At 35.2% G+C, this 23096-nt stretch overlaps 1 protein-coding gene across 4 annotated transcripts in view; it reads left to right on the top strand.

Moving 5' to 3' along the window:
• The window catches only part of LOC118182592 (uncharacterized), a 117785-nt gene extending 100482 nt beyond the window's left edge, over positions 1–17303 (top strand). For 2 of the 4 annotated variants that reach the window (XM_035351966.2, XM_035351965.2), the window contains 2 exons: positions 5580–5637; positions 17035–17303. In XM_035351966.2, coding sequence (XP_035207857.2) covers positions 5580–5637; positions 17035–17190 — 214 coding nt within the window. In that variant the 3' untranslated portion in view covers positions 17191–17303. The remainder of the gene's footprint in view (positions 1–5579; positions 5638–17034) is intronic. The other 2 variants (XR_004757087.2, XR_015040360.1) reach the window with 1 other exon arrangement.
• The last annotated feature ends 5793 nt before the right edge of the window (positions 17304–23096 follow it).

Genomic DNA, 23096 nt, shown 5'->3' with positions numbered 1-23096 from the left:
TACTTGATAAATTGCATAAAGTTTATTTTATTCTCAAACAATTATCTTAATTATCTTAACAATTATCTTAATTAATTCATGTTTAGCAATAATGCGTTCTACTTAGGGATCTATTTTATTTTTAGGATGGTATTGCAAAAAAGGTATTCAGGCATAGATAATATCTTCAATTGAATTTATTCAGTTCCCATTTGCTCATAGGTCCTTAATTTTTTTCATTAATGGTCCTTAAAAGTACTTAATTTCCGTGTGCAGAAATGTGTGCGAACCCTGACAAATCTTGTATATTGTGTATAATAGAGCAACTGAAGTAATGATAAAAATCTCCCAGAATGTCAGCACAATTTTGCTAATAGAAAAACAAGACAAAATAGCACTTTAGAGTGTTGAAATGAAATTTTATTTCGAAAATAAACACAACACTTTTATTCATTTCCTTGTGTATCGTTTTGCCCTATTTTACAGATTTTGGAGCGACACCTCTGACTACTCTACTCATCTGGGCCCGCCAGCGGCCGAGCGGTAAAGTTGCTGAACGCTGGTAGTTCGGTCCGAGGTTCGAATCCCGCGAACGGGCTGTCTGCATGGGTGTTTTTCCCCCATGTGTAACGTGTATACGAGCCAGTTCTCTTAGAAAGTCCTCCACGAAGGCATCCCTCTCTTTAGGCAGATAGCCCTTGAGGCTTTACCGTAATTAAATAACCTAACCTACTGATGTGCATTTAGAGCGCCGGTAAAGGTCGAATTGGCCGTATTCACTCTTCTTATTTGCATGTGTCTCGTTTTGCTGTTTTATAGATTTTTTTTTTGGGGGGGGGACAGCCGACTCCAACACCCGGGTTCGAATCCCGGAGAAGGCAGGGTTGTAACTGTCCGTCCCTTCGTAGGCGACAACGGTGGCCGCTTATTAGGAGCGCTAATAAAATGGACCTTAGGAATGGCCATTGTTGAATAGTGCCCGCGATTAGAATAAAAAATAAACCACTATCTCGCCAAATTGGTTAAATATTGCCAAGCTAGCAATGGCTTCCTAATTTTGGTCACCATATTTTGCAAAAAAGTCGCCATGCTTGACCAGCCTCTTATTAGGTTCCTTCATAATAAAGTGACAAACACTTCTGGCCTTTGTTGTGGCCAAGCCGAAGACGGTTGAGGGCCGGCCATTTTGGGGGGAGGGAGGTTTTTTGGACAACAACTCTGACACTGTGAAAAACTCATGCAACTTCACAGGAAACAACTGGAGTAATAAAACGAATTTTTGAAATGCCATCGACTGTTTTTCTAATAGGGAATGTTGCTACAGTTCAAAATGATGAAATTTTAAAGTTTTATTTCAAAAATAAACGCATGATTTTTATTTACTCTTTGAATAGAATTAGGTTAGAAGATTTTTAGCATCTTTTGTTGCTAGAAATCGGCTCTTTATATCAATTTTTTAAATGCTATCAAATTTTACTGGATTATTACAGTTATCTAGTTGACATCTTTTTCAATTTTCTAATGAAACCAGCAAAACAGAAATAAATGCAGAAGAAATTTTCTGATAGGCGAATCTTAGTTGGGTTTTGTTGTTACCCTTAGTTTAGTATCTTTTAGAAAAGAAAATATATCATCTTCCCATCTTAAGCCTCTTTTATACGTAATCAAGAACTTTTCGCCTCAACAAAAGAGTGTGAAAGTGGCATCTAATATCTAATAGGTAAAACTCTAATAGAGGCTTGTAGATAACATTTTTTAGAATTTTTTCGATGTCAGTAGTAAACTGAAGAAATCCGCAGGGCCGTCGCCGGAATTCAAACCCCGGACCTCCCGAATACGCGTTGGTCGTGCTACCCAGTTACAGTACGCAGGCAGAAAAGCTGGAAAAAATACTTTATAAGCTTCAAATTGCATTTAATGTTTAATAAAATTTGTAGACCCGCTTATAAGGAAGTGTTTCCCCCCCCCCCCATCAAGACGCAGACGCATCGGGAAGATAAGCAGAAACTCATGCCAATTTGTAAATTATTTTGAACGGTGAAGTATAAGGAATTTCATCGTAAAACACTTTTCTGTTAGCTGCATTTAAGGTTCCTAATTTTAACTGCAAAATGGTAATTCTACAGCTAAGCAGTTGTTTAGGGGAAAATTTTAAAAATAAAAATTCATGCATTTATGGATAAAAAAAACATCTAAAGTCAAAAATACATTAGAATTGATATCAAATAAAATAGGAAATATACTTAATATATAAAAAAATTCTAAACTAAATTTTTATTCCAATTTTTGGAAAAATGCTATTGTTGCCAAATGGCTACATTATGCCAAAAACAATATAGGCAAATGTGTAATAACAATTTCAAACAATGTTCTTGTTCAAACAATTTTAAAATTTTGAATACATCAAAATAACAACAAACACAAATGATGTCTATACTCTACACATCAACACGCAATAATGTATAGTGGTTAGGGGAGCCTACTACGGTTCGAATCCCGGAGAAGATATGAATGTTTCTAGGTTAGGTTATTTAATTACAGCAAAGTCAAGGGCTATCTGCCTAAGAGGAGGGATGCATTCATGGAGGACTTTCTAAGGGAGACTGTCTCGTATACACGTTACACATGGGGAAAACCACGAAAACACCCATGCTGCCAGCTCGTTCACGGACGAATTCATGATTCGAACCTCGGACTAAACTAGCAGTGTTCAGCGTCTTTACCGCTCGGTCGCTGGTGAGTGAATGTTTCTAAATGTAGTGTCGGTGCGGCATGGCGGCACTCTAAATATGTGGTGAGCCGAAAGTCCTCTCGTGTGGATTGGTGGGAATGTCCAGCCTCTCTTCGGAGTACGCTCTGGCAACCATTGTTCCATGTAATATGGATTTCCAATAATGACCGTTACACCCTTAGTGGTGCCACCACACTGAAACTTTCTAAAACTATATAAGGTAAACAGTATGTATCCAATTCGTTACACTAAGTTTGGATTTGATTTACATGACTAAAAATTTCTGGGGTTTAAGATAATGCACCAGTTTTCCTTAGAAAGTCTCCTCACGGAGGTATTCCTTCTCTTTGCCATAATCCAATTCAGTTAATAATTTGATTAAACCCTTACATTCTACTAAGATTAGGTTGTTTAATTTTCGCCAAAAAAAACGTGTAATAACTAAAAAATATAAAGATACATTACTAGAAAGTAAATTACATTAATTACATTAATTTTATATTAAATGTTTTAATAAAAAAAGTGCAGTACTGTTCTTTACATAAAATACCTGTAACATACGAATCGACTTTAAATATTAAGATATATTTTTCTAAGACTGAGGCGGAGTTCTTCGAAAGAATAACTTGCTAAAAGGTTTCCTTAAGTTGACAGAGTTTTAGCAATCATATATAATATCCTCATTAGTTAATTAGCTTTACATGTTTATCAGTTAGCCCAAATTAATATTTCCTCTTTATTGACAATTGACCCGATACTTGCTTCCAAATGATTAGTCAGAAATTGCGAAATCTAATTGCGGCATTATATCCAGACTGTAACACTGTTAGTGTTGCACGTAACGCACACGGAGGGATGAGTGGGTATACACAAATTTTACATGGGTTTCGAATCCGCAACCTCCGTATAGCAGTCGCGTGTGCTAACCACAATACCATCCAAGGCGATGTTTGATATAGAACACTGCTTTGTTCGGATGCAGTAGCCTCAAACTCAGATTGCAGACGGGGCGGAAATTTCATTTTCATTTTTTAACAAAAGTGGAGGGTTTCCCCCCCACCTCAAAAAAAAACTAAATTTTAAATTTATCACTCAGAAAGAAGTTTCAATTTACATTTATTTCCTGTTTGAAGTTTTGTAATTCAAACCTATTTATATTTATAGCTAAATATTAATTTTTTTGACTGGCACATTACATAATCATGACACTGAATTAATCAATAAACAATGCTCATCGGTCAATTATGTAAATGTATCTTCAAGTCTAAGGTTATATTTTGATGCTAATAAAAATAATATAAAATTTGGACTTAAAATTATTAAAATCTTAAACCTTTCTTCTAATTCTTGCCATGAAAATTAATAATAATAATTAATTTACGGGAAATTACCAGTAATTTTGATCTACCTAAGATGATGAGACCACTGAATATAGTCGGCATGCATCACTCATGAAGTGGTATATTAAAAGAACGCAGCTAATCAGTTATCAAATTTATTGTTTTCTTTTCTTAGTATTTAAACTCTCTTATCTGTGCAGTAAAACTCAACTTCACCAACAAGAGCGCTGCAGAAAATTTTACTAATATTACCATAGCACTGAATTAATTCCGCCAACCATCCAGGTCTCATTTACTTTTCATATTTTTACTGACACTTCTAACTAATTATGTGCATTTTAAAATGTGCCGCAACAATTAAGAATGTTTATCAGAAGAATCTGTCTATCCTGTCTGGGGCACAGAAGTTATACACAAACAACCAAGCTTACGCCTGCATAAAAGCAGCCCTTCTCGATAACCCTGGGTTAAGTTCTAGGGAGTGTTGATAAAAGTGACCGAGCCTTCCCCCCCTCCCAAGTTAGAAACTGATTTTCCTGGAGCACTCTTATGAAGGCTGATCTTTATGAAAATGCCGAAGCCATTATGGAAGAGTCACATCATTAGATACAATTATTTGTTTTTTACAAAATATGCATTAATATCATTACTGAGAAAAAATACCATATTTGCAAAAAATAACAAAATCTTTTTATGAAGGTTAATCTTTCTGAAAATTGGAATTGAATGGCAGCGTCTCATCATTATGTAAAATTTTTATTTATTTTTTACGAAATGTGTATTAATGTCATTACTTAGAAAAAAATACCGTGTTTACAGAAAATGTTTATGACTTCTTATTATTTTTTTTTCTTTATTATATAAAAATCCCCTCCTTTCTCTTCTAACACATTATTTATTAGCTGTACCTAAATCTACAGATTAAGAAATTCGTCTCTGAGTTGTTGCGCCTACCAGTTTCCCTAGGAAAGTCCTTCACAAAGTTATCCCTTCTCTTAGGCAGTGCCCTTGTGTGTTTTGCCGTACTTAGCTCGTGCGTCATTATTCGTGACAGCTTACCTTAATAATAATTTTAAAAAAAAAACTTTTGATCCCGTTATGTACAATTCGAAATTTGTTTTCTGAGAAGGCCTCCACGCCAGTGGCCAGCTGATTAGTACTGTTGATTCATGTTAATTTAAATTCGGGAGGCCTGCTGTAGAGGTGGGTTTTTTTTCCCCCTCCCAAGTCTAATATGGATATGAGCTAGTTTCTCTTAGAAAGTCCTCCACAAAAGCATCGTTTTTCTTATGCAGTGCCTTTATATGTGTTTTGTCATGTTCAAATAGTATAACCTAACTCTTAGGTTCTTAAGTAGATAGCTTACGTACACTTTTCCGCGTTCAGACAACCTAACCTTTTCAAAAATGGGAGGGAGGAAGGAAACATAAAGCTATTATAGTATGCGTAAAAAAAATTTTAAAAAAAAAAAATTTAAAAAAAAGACTTTTATTTATTTTTGTGCTTATATTATTTATTTGAATTTTTAGGTTAGCAGCCAGGGTCAGATTTTTCAAGCAGGGTCCTCTGGAAAGCTGGACCTCTAAAGTAAGGAATGCTAGACCTTCAAAAATGCAATAGAAGTGTAGAGTTTCCCACTTGTAAATGCTACGTTACAGTTGAACGTCAAGAATCTTAAGAACTGATAAGCGAGTAATCGCTTGGGTTCGTGTGACAAGAAACAACAAGCTGGAAGGGTAAATAGCCCTTTATTATTCAAATAAGATTTAACAGAACTCCGTCTTGGAGTGTACAATGAAAGCCGACACTTGGGCTTGAACTTAAGAGGCTAAGAAGTAAACTAATCTAAACTAAAGAGATATAGCCGAAGCTATCAAGATTCTAACCGAGTTGGCCCCTTAACGCTAATTGACTGCGAAGCTATCGAGGGCCTAAGTACGGCCCAGCGTACGAGAGGGTAGCCTAAAAAAAAAAAAGGGCGGACGCGTACAGACAGAATACCTGGTAACCCGAAATACCCTTATATGCGGTCAGGTCGTAAATTTAGAACCCCTTTTTTCACAGGGGGGCTGAAAAGTAGGGAGGAATCTTGCTCGGGGTCTTGGGGGTCGTTTAAACATCTAACTTCTCTACATTCAGTTTTATACAGAGGAAAATACAAATTGAATTCTTCGAATGAATGCAATTTTGTACAATGAAAATGTATTACTTAATGATAAACTGTAAGATAAATAACATCTTTTTTTAAAGCCATAGGTGTAGAAAGACAGATATTTGTTACACGAATGAATTTGTAGTAAATATTGAGTTTTTCATTTCGAATGCTATGTTCCATGTATGCGAAGTAGCTCAGTATGTGAGATAATAGTCATAACCGAATGGCTTTCAACCTTTTCACGGCTAAGGACTGTTTCTCAATTACATTGTGGTCGCTGCTTTTTGGTTAATTTTCTAATAACATATAAACAATAGTTGTTTTTATTTGAGACTTAGAATAAAATAACGCAAACTATAATGCAGAAAATTCTTAAGAAGGAAGTTAAATAATACAGAAAGATACATTATTGATGCACTTTTGTGTTTTATATGTAGTAGTATTAACTACTACTATAATCCTTAAATTATATATATCTATGTATAGGTATATATAAATGGAACCAAATATAGAACAAGGTATAAAATATCTTTATTATACAATGTTCGTTACCATACGTATATTTACGTAATATCAATATAAATGGTTAGTTAGGTTTCGTACATATATAATTTATTTTTATATTTTGTATTTTTTGTATTAGATTCAGTATTGTATACGTATCTGAAGTTTAATTTTACTTGTTCTCTTTTTGGGTTACGACTTTAAGTGAGAAAGAATTGTTAGGGCCTTCATAGGGATTACATTATATACAATCAGTTAGGATCCTACTTTTCCTTTCTTTTAATCATTATATATATTGAAATATTACTTGATAAGTATACGTAAAATATAGCAGTTTTTAAGCTACTTATATCTATTGTTTGGTCTGGTTTTTTTGATTTTACAGCTCAGCCGCTAGTGAGCTACACACACACACATCCACACATATACATTAAATAGTATTTACATGTCGTTTATAAAGTATAATTGAGTGCAATTTAATCATAAAGAGAAAATATTCTACGGAATTACTTCACTTCGTAGACTTTCTGCTAAGCTTCACCATATTTCTTAAAGAGAATCTCAATGCTAGTTCCATTTCCAAGCTGTTTATGTACCTTATTTTTCATGCTTTGAATTATATTTAGAAAATTATTTCACTTGGTTATAGCTGAAAATGCAGTTTTTTTATTGAAGAATTTAAGGGTAAGAAGAGAGTTATGCCCTTTTCTAATTATTCTTGAAACATTTAAATTTTTTTAAAAAAAAGCGCACATTAATACGGATCACTGAACTAAAGTGCTCGATACAGGACAGATTAATTAGCTACTAAATTTGGATTTTCATTGAGTAGAAATGAATTTATCTGCATTCTATAAGAAAGTAAATATTCAAAAAATGTTTTTTTTTTTTTCCTATTCTCGCAGTCATAATATTTTTCTTAAATATTCAGCTAATTCATATTCAAATATTCCAATCCATTAGAATTAATAATAAATCGATACAGTAAATAAATAATTAAAATCAATTAAATGGAATTTTAATTTATTTTAATTGCCATTTTCCCTCTGATAAACCCCTCTTTAGAGTTTAATAGCAGTCGATCAGCTTTTGTTGGGGTTCATTTTTCTTTATGGTATGCTTACGTTATATATGTATGTATTATGCATTGCTCATACTCGTCAATTGCAGCTTTTAATATCTTTTGAAAAAAAATCAATATGAGAATCCAGAAAATGATTCTTAGTGATGCTAAAACTATTATTACTAGGCACTGTCATGCCACAGTGTTTAAAAAAAAATCCCATTGTTTAAAGGTAGATTCTATGCTCATATCCTAGTCTAAAATTAAAAGCTGCGAGTCAAAATTAAGGGGATTGCTCTTAGAAAGCCTCAATTAAAAGTAGTTATATGAAATGTTAATCAATACTTATAATCTTACGGATTAAACACTTATTCCCTATTTGATCACGTGTATGGCAAACAGATATTCGTCATTCATAAAGAAAAGAAAGGTGAATCAAAATTAGTTTTCAAGCCCTATCGCATACATTAGCAATACTCATTCTCGTAATAACAGATACGTATGTGTTATTCTCTTCGTAATTTTCAGTACATATATTTATATTTATAATTAAGAAATGAAAGCAGCGTCAAACAGCTGTGAAAATTATATTTTAAAATTATTATTTAGAAATGCGCTTATAATGGTTTTTATATTTACGAAAGATACTTCCCGTTTACTCAGGCTCACTGTATTCAAGTCGATAGGACCAATTGAATGGACAGATCGATTTGTTAATTCATTTCCAAGTTTCAAATCGGATAAATGGACTCGCGAATAAAATGGCACATTAAAATACGGTCACTGAACTACAGTGAGCTATGAAAATTTTAACAAAGGTTTCGTACTTTATCTTATGAAAACAAAATATCAGAATTTTATTAAATGTTTCACTTATTAGAAAAATAGAAAATATAAATATTTGTGAATAAAAAGAAATTATCTTTAAAAAAATAAAATTTAAATGAAAAAAATAAAAGAATTACAAAATATTGCAGAAATTACATAAAATAGCGAATAAACTTATTCGGCACAAGCTCGCTAAATGTAAAACAGATTGTACAGTCAGAAAGCTCGCCTTGTCACACAAATGTACTGTTCATCGGGTTTAAAGGTTATTCAGATTAATGTGCGAAGTTCAGTGAGTAACTTGTATTTTCCTTTGAATGTATAAACTAGCCAAAAAACACTTTTTAAAAAAAAAATATATCTCCCCTTATGATCCCTGACACAGCCGTTTACTTTCCCCTTCCGTAATTAACGTCAGTCTCCTGCTCTTGACCGCATTTGCCACGCCACCGGTAACCCTCTCGCCAAGACCGAAGAACTTAATAATTTAATACCGCTCCTCATTATGTATTCAGACGTGATTCTAAACTACGTTCTGGCCGGAAGTAGTAAGTTGAAGTTAAGAATTTGACTGGAAAGAAGTTGAACTCGAAATTTAACTGATAATAAAATTAACCGTTTGAGTCCGGCGAAGCGCTATCGCGCTTCACTTGTCCCGTATGCCAAAAATACGGCGCAGCGCGATAGCGCTTCTTTTGTATCGAGGGAAATGCGAAGACGCTGCTGTTGGTTAGTATACTTTACGCAATTATTGAGAGCAGTTGAAGTGATATCAGTAGCAGTTGTTTTATAGGAATTGAAAATTGTTTTCATTTTTTTACCAAGTGTTATACTGATCATTACGAAGTAGCTCATGTCAAGTTCTGATTCATTTGAAAGTGACAATGATTTTTTTTTTTTTTTTTTTTTTTTCAAGTATACTAACTAACAGCAGCGTCTTCGCATTCTCGATACAAAACATAAAAAGCGCTATCCAGCTGCGCCGTATTTTTGGCATACGACAAGTGAAGCGCGCGCCGGACTCAAACGGTTAACATTATCCTTACAGAAGGAAAGCCTGCATTTTCGAACACAGTCTCCCTAAGGGTTTTAAAAAAATTGCCATATTGATGGCTTTTCATCAGTAAACACTGTAATAATGCTTCTCAGAGCTTAATTTCTGATATTAGAAGTGTCGGAGCCCTAACAAAGTTAAGTAAATAAAATTGTAACCAGTGAATGATTAAAATCTAAAAAATGAAAAGGTAAAAAGAAATATTAGAAAATAAGTTAATAATCGCTGTCAAAATCAAATTACCATAAATAAAAAAATTAAAAATGGGTTATTGAATATAAACAAAACATGATCCCGAGGATTTCTTTTTAAAGGTAAATATTTTGAAAAACAGTTGTAAGTAAAACAAATATCATATGAGGAAGTTTTTAGTAACCAATTAATGTACCAAAGATTTAATTTTTTTTTTTTTTTTTTTTTTTTTTTTTTTTTTTGTGTGTGTGTGTGTGTGTGTGTGTCAGGCAAAAGTGCTTAATCCGTTTAAAGCCTCGATCACATAACAATACAGGCTATCTTGACCAGATAACCAAAATCTATTGAAGCTATAAGCTATATATACCTTTTTCTGAAACTATACGCATTTCGACGAGAATTTTTGTTCTCGGCTGTTCAAGCTATCATGAAAGTCAAACATGTTTGAGTTCAAATATCAGTTTTTAACTGCTAAATGAAGTGCTACAATAATAGCAGAATATTAGGGTGATATTTAAATGAATTACCGAAGAAAATACCGGAGCTTGCCGTATTTGGGATCCGGAATTCGTTATCCGGCGCACTACGATTGGAATTAGAATTTCACGCAAAAAGTGAAAAACACCAGAGCCTAACTCTGGTGAGTTCCGACTGAATAATAAGTTCTGGTGTTTTTAGTAGCAATTTTATATTTTGTAAATCTGTCTTCTCTAGATTTGTAATGTAATTTAAAATAGCTATATCTGTGTGCTTATGTTGTGATGTTCTGAGCAGCGTACAGTGGAGGAGCGTACACGCTTAGCCTTCAAATTTTGGTTTATTTTTCAGAATTATTATTTTGTTTCTGGTTAGAAAGCTCTGTTTAAAAACTTCAGCTCTTTCACAGTTTGTTGCTAGTGAAAATAATTTATTTTATCGGGCTAATATGCCCAGAATTGAAGTCTGTACTAATTGGCTATAGTTTAATCCTCCATAATTTGAAGAACCGCACAAAAAACTTTGCATTTTGCTGTTATGAACAATGTTAGAGAAAATATTACCCTGGCCTGCAGTGAGGCCTCTACTGTAACTCTCTTATTATCCCCAGACAAATTAAGAAAAATTTATATCTGACGGAAATCGTCTCAACAATATTAACTACTTGGCATCCTAGTAGTTTAACTTGTATTGTTGATACGTGTGTTGAATACACACGTATCAACAATACAAGTTAATTTATTAAATTCAAGATAGCTGAAAGACAAGCAAGAAAGGGTTAGAAAGAAAAATTTAACTTAATACGACTCCCTTTAGAAGTTTAAAAAATACTTATGTGTAACAAGCCCATGCAACGGACATTGAAATGATGGCCTGGTATATGAAGAATCCGATTCTGATTTTATCAATCATATGAACAATTCAACTAATGACTACATCTGTATTTTCATAGCAGATAACACATATGACTTCATATCTGCAGGCGAATTCAAGAGTTCATCAAGAGTATGAGCATGAAAAAGGCACCAGTCTAGGCACTGATGATTACAAAAAATATGCTGCTGAATTTGTCACCAAGATAATGAGGATTTTTTAAATCTGAATAAATTTGTATTTTTATAGTCATGGAAGATGATAAATCTTCTTTTCCTAAACTTCAAAAATGTCACATGAAATTGATGGCTACCCAATTGGCAGTGGCGTGGCAAGGGGGGACATCTTTCCCCGGGCGCAGCATCCAAGGGTTACGAATTTTTTTATTGAAATGTTTTCCGTTCTTGGCACACAGAAAGGGGCGCAAATTCTTCAGTTGTCCCCGGGCGCTGGAAACTCTAGAGCTTACGCCCCTGCCAATTGGTAGACCATATTATAGGATGGCAAATTGCTGAAGGTACTGTACCGTAAAAGACTAAATATCCCTGTCTTATACCTTGTATAGCTTTAAGAGAGAGCTAAACGCTACCAAGCAATTAATTCGGATTACGGAATTCCTGCTCCCAATCTTCGTAATAAAAGATGCTATACTCTGCTTATGTTAAAACATGACAAAAATGTTTCACCGTTTCGTCTGAGAGAATATTTATTTAGCAGGGAAATTTTTCTTATAATCAAGTCTTTCCTGGAGGAACCTATATTACTGTTAAATAGTTAAAACGATGTTCATTTTTCCTACTAATAGAAGCTTTTATGCTGATACACGGAAGCCTTCTTCCTTAAAACTTGTCTTGCATTGATACATCAGATTTCCATAAACCAGGAATTGATCACAGCTGGCTTCTTGCCCGCTGTGCTTGCGATATATCAAAAATTTTCAGCCAAGCTGTAAGTTATAATTCTTGAAATCGAAGACTGGTTCCACAAATGGAAAATTTCTATCGATAACAACAAGTCGAATCAACAAGTATCTTGACAGTTCGAAAACTCAAGCCTGTACATTATGTTTTGTTGCCCAGGTTCGAATTCCGTCCCTTCATAGGAGGCAGCGGTGGTTACCTATTAGGTGCTTCCATAATGAAACGGCCAGCACTTCCGCACTTGTAGTGGCGAAGGCTAATGGCTATTTAATAAAGCGTCTGGCCATTTAAAAAACATATATTAATATTTTAAAATATATATAGATATATCGGATAACCGTTATCTGCTTAGCGAGAAGTCCCAAGAAAAATATCTAGTATTAAGTATTTGGGGATTATTTCAATCTCGAATGAGACTCTCACGTGAGGCAAACTTACGCTTGCAGTTGGTTTTAGATCCAACTGGCCCACAGGTTTTAGATCCTCTGATGCCTGGGTGGCTGCTGCTTATGCTGACATTGAAAGAGTCCAGACCATCAGGAACAATGTCCTTTGGATAATTAACTAATGTTTGCATGTATATGAAGAATTCTACGCTACGCAGAGATTTAAAAATGTCTGTGACTTGCAGAAAACCAGTAAAAACTTCTTTACCTGGATTAAGTTGTTCTATTAAGAATTATTCCACGATCATTAATTACAAGCTATAATCGCTACTTGACTGTATATTCGTAATTTTGTATCCTTCAGATTTAGCAATCTAGCCCCCGTCATATTTCCTTCTAAGGTAGGCAGATCCAAAAGTTTCCGGCAGCGACTTTCAAATGCGCTGCCGTAGAAATCGTATACTTTCTTTCTTGATCGTTTATTGAGTGCATTGATGTGCTAATTAGTACTGAAATATTTAAAGTTGAATATCTTCCTGTGATTAGATTTTTGACTGGAAAAGGTCTTAAATGCCAAAATAAATAAATAAATAAATAAATAAATAAATAAAAATAAATAAAAATAAAATTAGACAGTATCTGTATAGTGATTCTGTAATGAACAAATGAGGAAAGCAATTTTCCGAGGGCCGAGAATATGTAGAAGTTTATTTTTTTGTGTAGGTTTTCCTTCGGAGACATTTACACCAGAAAATACTTGCATCCAGGAAGAAATGTTGAATGACGAGAGATTAGAGCAGGGTTATATCTATCGAAAACCGACTGTTTTGCGCCTTCTACATCAACGTCTTGACGTGAAAAAAAGTCTCTGCAAGATGGGTACCCTGATTTCTTTCAGTAATTTAAAATCAGCAACATGGATTTAAGGAGTTTGGAGGAGATCTAGGTCCGAGTGATTATTATCCGTTCTCTAAACTGAAATCTGACCTTCGCTGAAAGATAGTTAATGATGATGTCAGAAGAGATGTTAATATTTGAACTCATGAATATAATGAAAGAAATTGAAAATATATTCGGATGTAATTTAAGCAAAATAATTAGTGTGTATAAAAGTAAGCTGCCTGAACTCAGGAAATGCTTGCACATCCTGGATAAGATCCAGGTCCTGCATATTATGCTTGAAGAAATACACGGGCTCGCAGAAAATGAGTGATCATGAATAATGACCTTATAATTGTAACATGGAACGCAAACGGATTGTACCATAAATTAGATGAGTTACGCATTTTTGTAAATGAGCACTGTCCTGATATTTTACTCCTACAGGAACACAAGCTTAGTCCACACACGAATGTCCAGATCGCCAACTACTGTGTCTACAGGCTCGACCGGGAAAGGACCAACAGCCACCCAGGAGGTGGACTTTTAATCCTCGTTAAGCGCTCCATCACACAACACTGCCACAGCTTTTAGGCCTAGAAGCCATAGCTATTACAGTCACTACACTCACCTCACATCCACTCACTGTTATCTCTGCCTATATACCCAGCAACAAAAGATCACAAGCAAATATTGCGCAGGATTTTGAAGCGCTATTCCAACTCAACAGGAAAACAATCATAGGCGGAGACTTCAACGCACACCACCGCGCATGGAACTGCAGTAGATCAAACTACCTAGGCTCTGTACTTCACCGATTTGCCACTGAGGCCGGTGTTACCATTGCAGCTCCAGACACACCAACACGCTACAGTGCCAGATCAGCGAATGTTCTGGATTTCTTCCTTCTAAAAGGTTGTTATCACAGATCCATTCAAACCCTCACCGAGTTATCCTCTGACCATAATCCGGTCATGATACAGGTGAGAACTGCTGTTTGTAGCACACCACACAAAAAGGCCTTTATTACTAACTGGGCAGGATATGCCAAAGCCTTAAACAACACCACATTACACATTCCAACAGCCACCACGGGTGATGAGTTAGATGCTTTAGTCCAAGATTTTACTGCTAACTTAACAACTGCCTTGGATGCAAACAGCATACCAGTTACTCACCGGCACAAAGCAACTGATCCAGAGCTCAAGAAACTCATACAAGAAAGAAACGCTGCCAGAAAGATCTGGCAAAGGCATCGATTCCCGGCAGATAAAACCATACTCAATAGACTGAATCATCTGGTCAGGACTCGAACCTACAAACATACACAACGAGACTGGACCAACTATCTCACGTCCCTTTCAGCAGATCCTAGCTCTGTCTGGAAGGTGACTGCTAAACTCAAGAGATGCTACACAAACATTCCGCCCCTTAACGGCCAACAAAATATTGCCCTCACAGATATTGAGAAAGCTGAGTCACTAGCTGATCACTATGCTTCTCAATTCTGCGCAAACAACATTTCTCACCCTCAAACAGAACATCTTGTTAACACCACACTCACAGAATTCCTTTCAAAACCATGCACGAACAACATCACTCCGGTCAGACCCTCGGAGGTCTATGGCTACATTGAAAAACTGCTCATCAAGAAAAGCCCTGGCATTGACAGGATCTCAAACAAGATGATCAGAAACATGGGAACTCTCATGCTACTGAAGCTTACTTCTATCATCAATGCCATCCTAAGACTTGGACACTACCCAATGCCATGGAAGATTGCTATTATAGTACCCATCCTTAAGCCTGGAAAGACTCCTACAGAACCAGCCTCCTACAGACCAATCAGTCTTCTGTCCTCGCTCAGCAAGGTGGCAGAGCATATCATCCTGACAAGAATCCATGCCTACATGGATCTTAAAAATCTAATTATCCCTCAACAACATGGTTTCAGGAAGAAACATTCCTCTGTCCACCAGCTGTACCGGGTGACAGATTACATCTCCAAAGGACTGCAGGAGCGGCAGACCACAGGTGCCATCTTCCTTGATGTAGCTAAGGCCTTCGATCGTGTTTGGCTGGAGGGCCTCATGCACAAAATCATCACTCTGGGTTTCCCAGACTACATCACAGCCATCACCTACTCCTATCTTAAGGATAGACACTTTGTCGTTCGTGTAAACAACACATACTCAACCACACGGGCTATCAGGGCTGGGGTCCCACAAGGGAGCCTCCTTGGGCCCATATACTACAATATTTACACGAACGATATCCCACAAACACCACACACCACCCTGGCTATGTACGCTGATGACACGGCAATACTCTCAAAAAATGCATCTCCTGGTCCAGTTATACAAGCACTTCAATCTCACATCCACACACTCGAGTCCTGGCTTACTGCCTGGAAATTTAAAATCAACGTAGACAAGTCGGAGGCGATCTGGTTTACAAAAAAAGTACATATCGACTTGGAGGACATCCTCATGTATAATACCCCTATTCAGTGGACTAGGCAAGCCCGATACCTAGGCATCACTTTAGATAGGCGGCTCACATGGACCCCACACATTACACAACTTATTGCCAAGTTCCGTGTTCGTAAACGAACACTTACCCCCTTAATTAGCCGGAACTCCGTTCTCTCTATTGATAATAAGTTGCTCATTTACAAGACCCTTTTGCGTCCCATACTTTCTTATGCCTGCCCTGTTTGGGGATATACCAGCAACACTAATATCAACAAACTGCAAGTCTTGCAGAATGTCACCCTTAGGCAAATTTCTAGAAGCCGATGGTTCATCAGAAACACGGTAATCCATGAGGAGTTGGAAATTCCAACAATCCCAAATTATTTTGCACTCCTCGCTGAAAAATTTTATGAAAATATTCCTAATGTAAACAACAATACAATTACTGTACCTCAATATGACCATACACTTGCTGCTAATAGCAAGCGCCCGCTTGCGATTCTCAGACATTTAAATTAACCCCTTTTTCTGGCAACCAATTATGTAACACCCTTCCTTACTTCAGCTTTGTTTTTGTTTTTTAAGTATAGATTTGTACTGCTGCCTGACTCTTATTTTTGTAAATAATGTACATAATTCCTATTTTATATTTTATTTATGTTTTCCTACTATGTATTATTTAAGTATCTCTGGATTTATTTTGTATTTAAGTATCTATGTGTGTTATTATAAATTACCCAAATGTGTTACTACGAGTGGTCACACGGACGCTTGTTCGGACTAGCAATAGGGAATTTCTTCTACATGCCATTGCACACTTACCTTCGTCTAAAGGCTTATCAGTTTCACTGGTTGTTTCTTCTGGACTCTGTCATCGGTTCGTGTATGAACTTTCATTGTGTTCGAATCTTCATGTCAATTGTTCGAAGTCTCATGGAATCGAAAGTCGCACATATTATCCCGGGATAGCGTTGTCACGCGGGCACCCACTTTGCGATAACTCATCGAGTTTGCCTGAGCCGAAGAGATGTTATGGAACGTTTTGTGAGGAGGGAGAAAAACAAAAATATTTCTTCTCCGATAATTTTTTATTTTTTTTATTTGTTAGTTTTTAGTCTATGTTATGTGTATTTTAATCTGTCAGTAGATATTATATGTTTATGTTCATTGAATCTTTAGCTGTTTCCCTGGACTTTCCCGTCTTTTGGAGCGTCTTTGGAGGCAAGCAAACCGTTTCCTGTTCTGCCTGCGCTGCCTGACTTCCGCACTGAGGATTCATCCTATAAGCTAGAGGTAGCTGGACTTCACGACGGCGACTGTTCCGCAGATGACTGAATGAACTTTTAATTTTAATTGAAAACTAAAGATAAATATAATAATGATCTTTATAATAATGTAAAACTTTATTATTACACTGAAGAATAAAAGCAGTGGTTTAAAAAATAAAACTATGTTCTTTTTTTTATTCTAAACCCACACACGCACACTCCTGAAAAAGATTAAAACAAATGACAGAGGATGGCGCGGTCTGCAAAGAAATTGTTGTTTGAGATATGAATATTATTGTTAGATAAACTACAAGCTTACCAGAACTTTTACATAAGAAGTAATAATCTACTTCTCCTAACATATGGAGATCAAACGTATGTTTGCATCATTGAAGTCTTTCTTGACAATTGCTAGGGAACCGAGTAATTTTGTATTAGTATTATTGACCCTGGGCATTACTTTAAGAAATTAAATATATCAAATAATAGTATATTTATTAAACTTTATTGCACAGTTTTCTGGATCAAGATAACGAAATAATAACGAAGTGGATAACGAAAGATGTAGAGGCCCTATGCAGCACTGTCAAATAATCAGAGAAAATGCACTTTTCCATGGGATAACCTACAGACATTTACAGTCTCGACGGGCAGTATCCATTCTTTGAATTCCAGTACTCTATCTATCTCTTCTGATATATAGTTTAAGAGCGTTGTCTATGCATTTTTTCATTCTTCTTGAAAGACAGTTTAACTTTCTCGTAAGTACTGAAATGCCGAACGTCTGCAGGGACTATTACTCTTTTGTATTGCAAATTATATTTTATAATGACGGAAAATTGCCAATGTTCGATAAAGGTTAATAGTAATTGTCCGATAATATTGAAATGCTTAATATCTGTAAGAGATTATAACTGTACTGTATTGCAAATTATATTTTATAAGGATAGATGAAACAGTATAAGCACATGCTTAGGGCATCAAGAAAAAGGGGACTAAAAAACTTAAGAATTATCTAATCTATAATAATAAATCTAAAACGATGTATAAAAGAAATTAAGCAAAGAGCAACAACAAAAAAGAAACAGTTTTTCACAGACGATTCAGTATTTCTCATTCAATTAATTCAGATCTCACTTCGCTACAAGGTAAAAATACATAAAAACTCAAATTGTCTGTATTGAAAATTAGGAAGTAAATCTTAAACACTTATTTCCTCGAATAAATTCCAGAATGGATTAAGCATGATTTAACTCGCAATGATAAAAGGAGGCGTTATATTTGTTACTGAGAAGCTTACTTTCTCTAGATTGGCAACAAATCTACTATTCTGCTGTTTTAAATATAAACAAGCAATGGCCGCCATGGCAAATTATTAGGCTTAACGGTACACAACTTTTAAATTGTTGATAATTCTAAAAGTATTGCATACAGATTTACTAAAGGCATAAAAACCTTAACTGGAAGATAAAAACAACATAGTTCAATCATTTTTAAAGCAAAAAATGCACAATTTACAAACATGTAAGAATAAAGAAACTGAGATCACTCTTTAAGAAACGTTTAAGTGTAAGAAAACATCATGGAATGCATAGCGCAGCAGAGCGAGAGAGAAAGAATAACAAAAAAAAAAAAAAAAAAAAACTGTTGTAAATACATGTGTGGGGCACCAAAATCTTTGTCTTTAATGACTAATTTTTAAATATCTTTAAATCCATCTTAAGTCTTAATACGGCCCTGGACTGAACTATAAATGTGTGAGAAGCTTATGTAGCAAAGAAATCATCTCAACCAGCAGTATCAAGTTACCTGAGGTCCTGAATTCAAAAGAAATATCTACAGGATCTCTTAAGTTTGTTAAACTAAAAATCGCAAAGATTTGGTAACTTTAATACCCAAGACACTTTCCTTTGGAAGTTTACAAAGTTGAAATTTGTGCCAGCTGTTTGGAGAATCCATTTACCCCTAACTTACCCCGACCAATCCTTACTTCATCAATTAAGCGATCAATTCAATTAATGAATGCCTCACGGCAAATAACAGAATTGATTTCACGTCCAGACAAAGTTAAATATTTCATCAAGGAACAGAACATAAAAAAACGCACTATGCAATGAAGATTATCAAAAAAATGCTGCTTAACTTCTCTGTCACCAAGTTAATATAGATTTCACACAGGGTTTGAGGATGAAATATTTCTGACTGTCTTTTTAGGAAGTTTCGGGACATCTAGCTGATAGACGCCATTAGTATATTTGGAGCAGAAGGCGGGGAAAATGTGCAATGACCTGGCCAGGCCCCGAATTCCGGACCTTACGATTGTCACCACGAAGCGACGCAGTAACGAGGGGGTGAGACTTTACTAGCTTACATTTGTAAGCATTGTATTTCGAATGATGAACATTTTTCTGCTAAAACTCGAAAATAATCTCACGAAGCCTGGTTGGTGGCTACCAGCCGATAAGGCTGCGGCTTTTGCAGAATTAGGAATTGACAAATTGCTGAAAAGATTGATCCTGAGAAGTCTGGTATTGTATTTCTCTTATCTTCCTGATGAACCTCCTATCTTCAGATAAATTCCTAGTTTCTACTAATCACAATAAAAGATGTGAGCTTCTGGTGCTATACATGGAAAAGCTATCGCTTGTAAGGGACTTTTTAATGTGTTATTGATTTATCTTTTCATTTTAATAGAAAGCCTACATTGATGATCAGGTCTCTACTAGAGGAACAAACCTTTACGGTCAAACATGATAAAGTTAGTTCTACGATTCTAAACTTTAATAATGCAACGTTCTTGCTTACGATATGTGTTGTATTTTATATAGCGGATTTCTTTAAGCCACAACTAGCTTCTTGCTGTCTATGTGAATGTTATTGCTATTACAGGTTGTATCAGAAACTCGCAACCAGGCTTGGCCAATATTGCCAGAAACCTAGAAGTTGTAATTTTAATAAACGTTATTAGTTTAATGAAGACATTCCTTTATTAGGGAGGTTCGAATTCCGCGAACGGGCTGGCTGCATTGCCGTTTTCGGGGCTTTTCTTCATGCTCCTCTTAGTCCTCCACGAAGGCGTCCCTCCTCTTAGGCAGATAGCCCTTGAGGCTTTGCCGTAATCATGTAAACCAAACCTTCAGAATGAACCTCAAATAGATTTTCATGTTCGACATGTCAAAAAGTCAAACTCATTATTTCACCAACTTATGTCTGTAATTGGTTTTAGATACATCTTGGTGCTCATGTGGAAAACCGCTTACAGTTTTTAATTGTTGGGCCAATTTCATGCTATGCCTTTGACGCTTGGTTAAGCTGCTTCTTTCGCTGACATAGCATGGTTCCAAATAAGCGGAAACAATGTTCTTCGGATTAAATTATGCTTTGCATGTACATGAGGAATTCTATGTTACGTAAAGATTAAAAAATTGCCAGAATATTTACTGAAATGCAACCAGATTTCTTTACCAAGGCTATAAGTTGCTCTGGGAATTATGCGTCAGTCATTAATTGCAAGGTACTGGACGATGATCGCTGTACATGACCATTTGTTGTGTATTCAAGTCTATTCGTTCGTACATCTGAGTTTGAATCTGAGTTTCTAGCACTTTTCATATTTCATTCCAAAGCAGATTCATCTAAAGTTTTAAGACCTCACTATAAAAAACTATTTGGCAATAAATTTCCAGAACACTTGCTGAAATGCGATCAGATTTCTTTTACAAGACTGTAAGTTGCTCTATGAAGTATGCCTGTCATTATTTACAGGGTACTGGACAATGATCGATGTGCAAGACCATTTGCCATACACTTGTTAGGTGACTAGAATTTTATAACACAACTTTGTACTTTTGTACTTTTCTCTTTATTGCTGGCACTTTTCATATTTTATTCTAAAGCTGGTTCATCGAAAGTTTTCGGTTCCCAAACAATCTTTATGTTTCTTGAAATTGAAATCTTAATTTCGCGAAGAGATATTTAATGATGATGTAAGAAGGGCAGTTATGGACCATTTTGTTCAAAGACCTTAAAATTACATTCAGAAATATTATATTGCTCATCTAACGATATGAAAGTATATCGAAATACAATGAGATGTTGTAAAATAAACCATTAAATTTCTTTCTATTTATTTAAACTGTCTCAGGCTGGAATTTTTGCATTTATTTTTCTATTATAGAATTAGAATCGTCTACCCAATTTTGGATTCAATATATTTATTTATTAAGTAGTTGTCCCTTTAGCTCAGAGACATTATATGTAATGTTCGTTTTCGTTTAATCTGTAGCTGTTTCCTTGGACTTTGCCGTTTTGGAGTCTGCATCTCCGCAGATAGTCTTCTGCAGAGGATTAAGATTTATCTCATGAGTCTTCACGACATCAGAAGCCGAAAAAAAAACTGAAGAATTAAAAAATATTTATAATGCCTTTTTTTAGGGGGGGAGAAATCTATTTTTACTTCCTTGTACAAAGTAAAGGAAGTATTTTAATCGCAAAAATTTCAAATATCTTATTTACAATCGGCGGTACGAATAAATTTAATTGGAACCAGAAATAAGTTAAAATGAAGTGCAGCAAAAAAATGTGCATAATTTAATAGGTCGTACAAGGAACTCATGTGGTGTCCACACCAGACCTTTTTTATCGCATTGAGTGTATGTAACGTAACAAAAATTGGGCCCCTTAAAGATCTTTATAAGCAGGGTTTATACGTGGATCAAACATTAGAATAAAAATTTACTAAAAGCTATTAAAGGCTGCAAGATGTTAAGAATAAAATAAATAAATAAATGAAGTATGTGTGACAGTCCTTGAACCTAAAGCTGGGTTTACGTGTTAATGATCAATGTAAAAAAACATCCTTCATGTTTTATACGCATCTAATACTTTAACCATCAAAAAGAGATGTTTCATTTTATTCAATGAAACGCCTCCAATTAACCACGGGAGGTACCGGCACCTGTTACTTCAATTATGGATAGCATTTGTGGACCATGTCAACTTCCTGGTATTCCAAGACATAGTTTGTTGCCACTTCCGGTCGCCGGAAAGAAGGGAGAAGAGGCGGATCAAGATCAGTAGTTCAAGGTTACGTTCTCTTGTCTTATTTTCACTGTAACCGCCGTTTATCGCATAGACCGCATCAGTCATTACGTCATTGGAGGACAGCACTGGCCACGTTTTTACATTTGAAATGGAAGGATAAGAATATTCTAATTATTTAACGCACTTTCGCCCGGTGCTAGTCATTTTGCCTCTCGATCCAATATATACTCATTCTAAATTCTGAAAATTTTGCTGTTGCTCTGTGCCTTCTCTTAAAGTCAAAACCTTTTTAGTATTTATTTTCTTATTGTTAGCCCAGAAGGGCTATTTGGCATTTTGCGTCGATTCACTTTTCAAACTGTTGCCACCAAATGTTACAGCCCTGTATTATTATTAAATAAATAAAATAATGAGTTATTTTCAGAAATTTGCTAAATCAAATTTGTTTTTGCGTGACCTCGCATCAGAGGCGCCAATAATAAATCTGTTTTAGCATTAATATTTAAAAAATTCCAATAATTAACTTCTTGCTGATGTGAATGAATGATTTTTACTCTACTAATTAGTATCTTAGATTATTCTAATAGCTTGCAAGACTTTTTATTCCTTAAGATTGCATGTGTATTTTATTCTTCTGTGTCAGAAAATATATAGAGAATATTTATCGAATCAGATATTCCTTCTTTCATAAGTTTTTTATAGCATGTTCGTTGATGTTCATTACATTGTCACGATCTTTGTATATTTTATGTTGAAAAATCTTTATGAGAACAAGCAAAAAAATAACTCCTTTTGACTCAGTAGTATTTCATATAAAAACAGAATTATAAAGCAATATTTTATTTTATTAATAAGTTGATATTAATTTTGATATAAAATACCAGATATGTATTTTTAATATCTATATAACTTAAGCAATATATACATCAG

The sequence above is a fragment of the Stegodyphus dumicola genome, chromosome 3 (assembly GCF_044657685.1).
Source record: "Stegodyphus dumicola isolate Sdum_Otavi_A_Nest chromosome 3, ASM4465768v1".
NCBI classification, from domain to species: domain Eukaryota; kingdom Metazoa; phylum Arthropoda; class Arachnida; order Araneae; family Eresidae; genus Stegodyphus; species Stegodyphus dumicola.
This window is presented reverse-complemented; position numbering and strand designations above follow the sequence as displayed.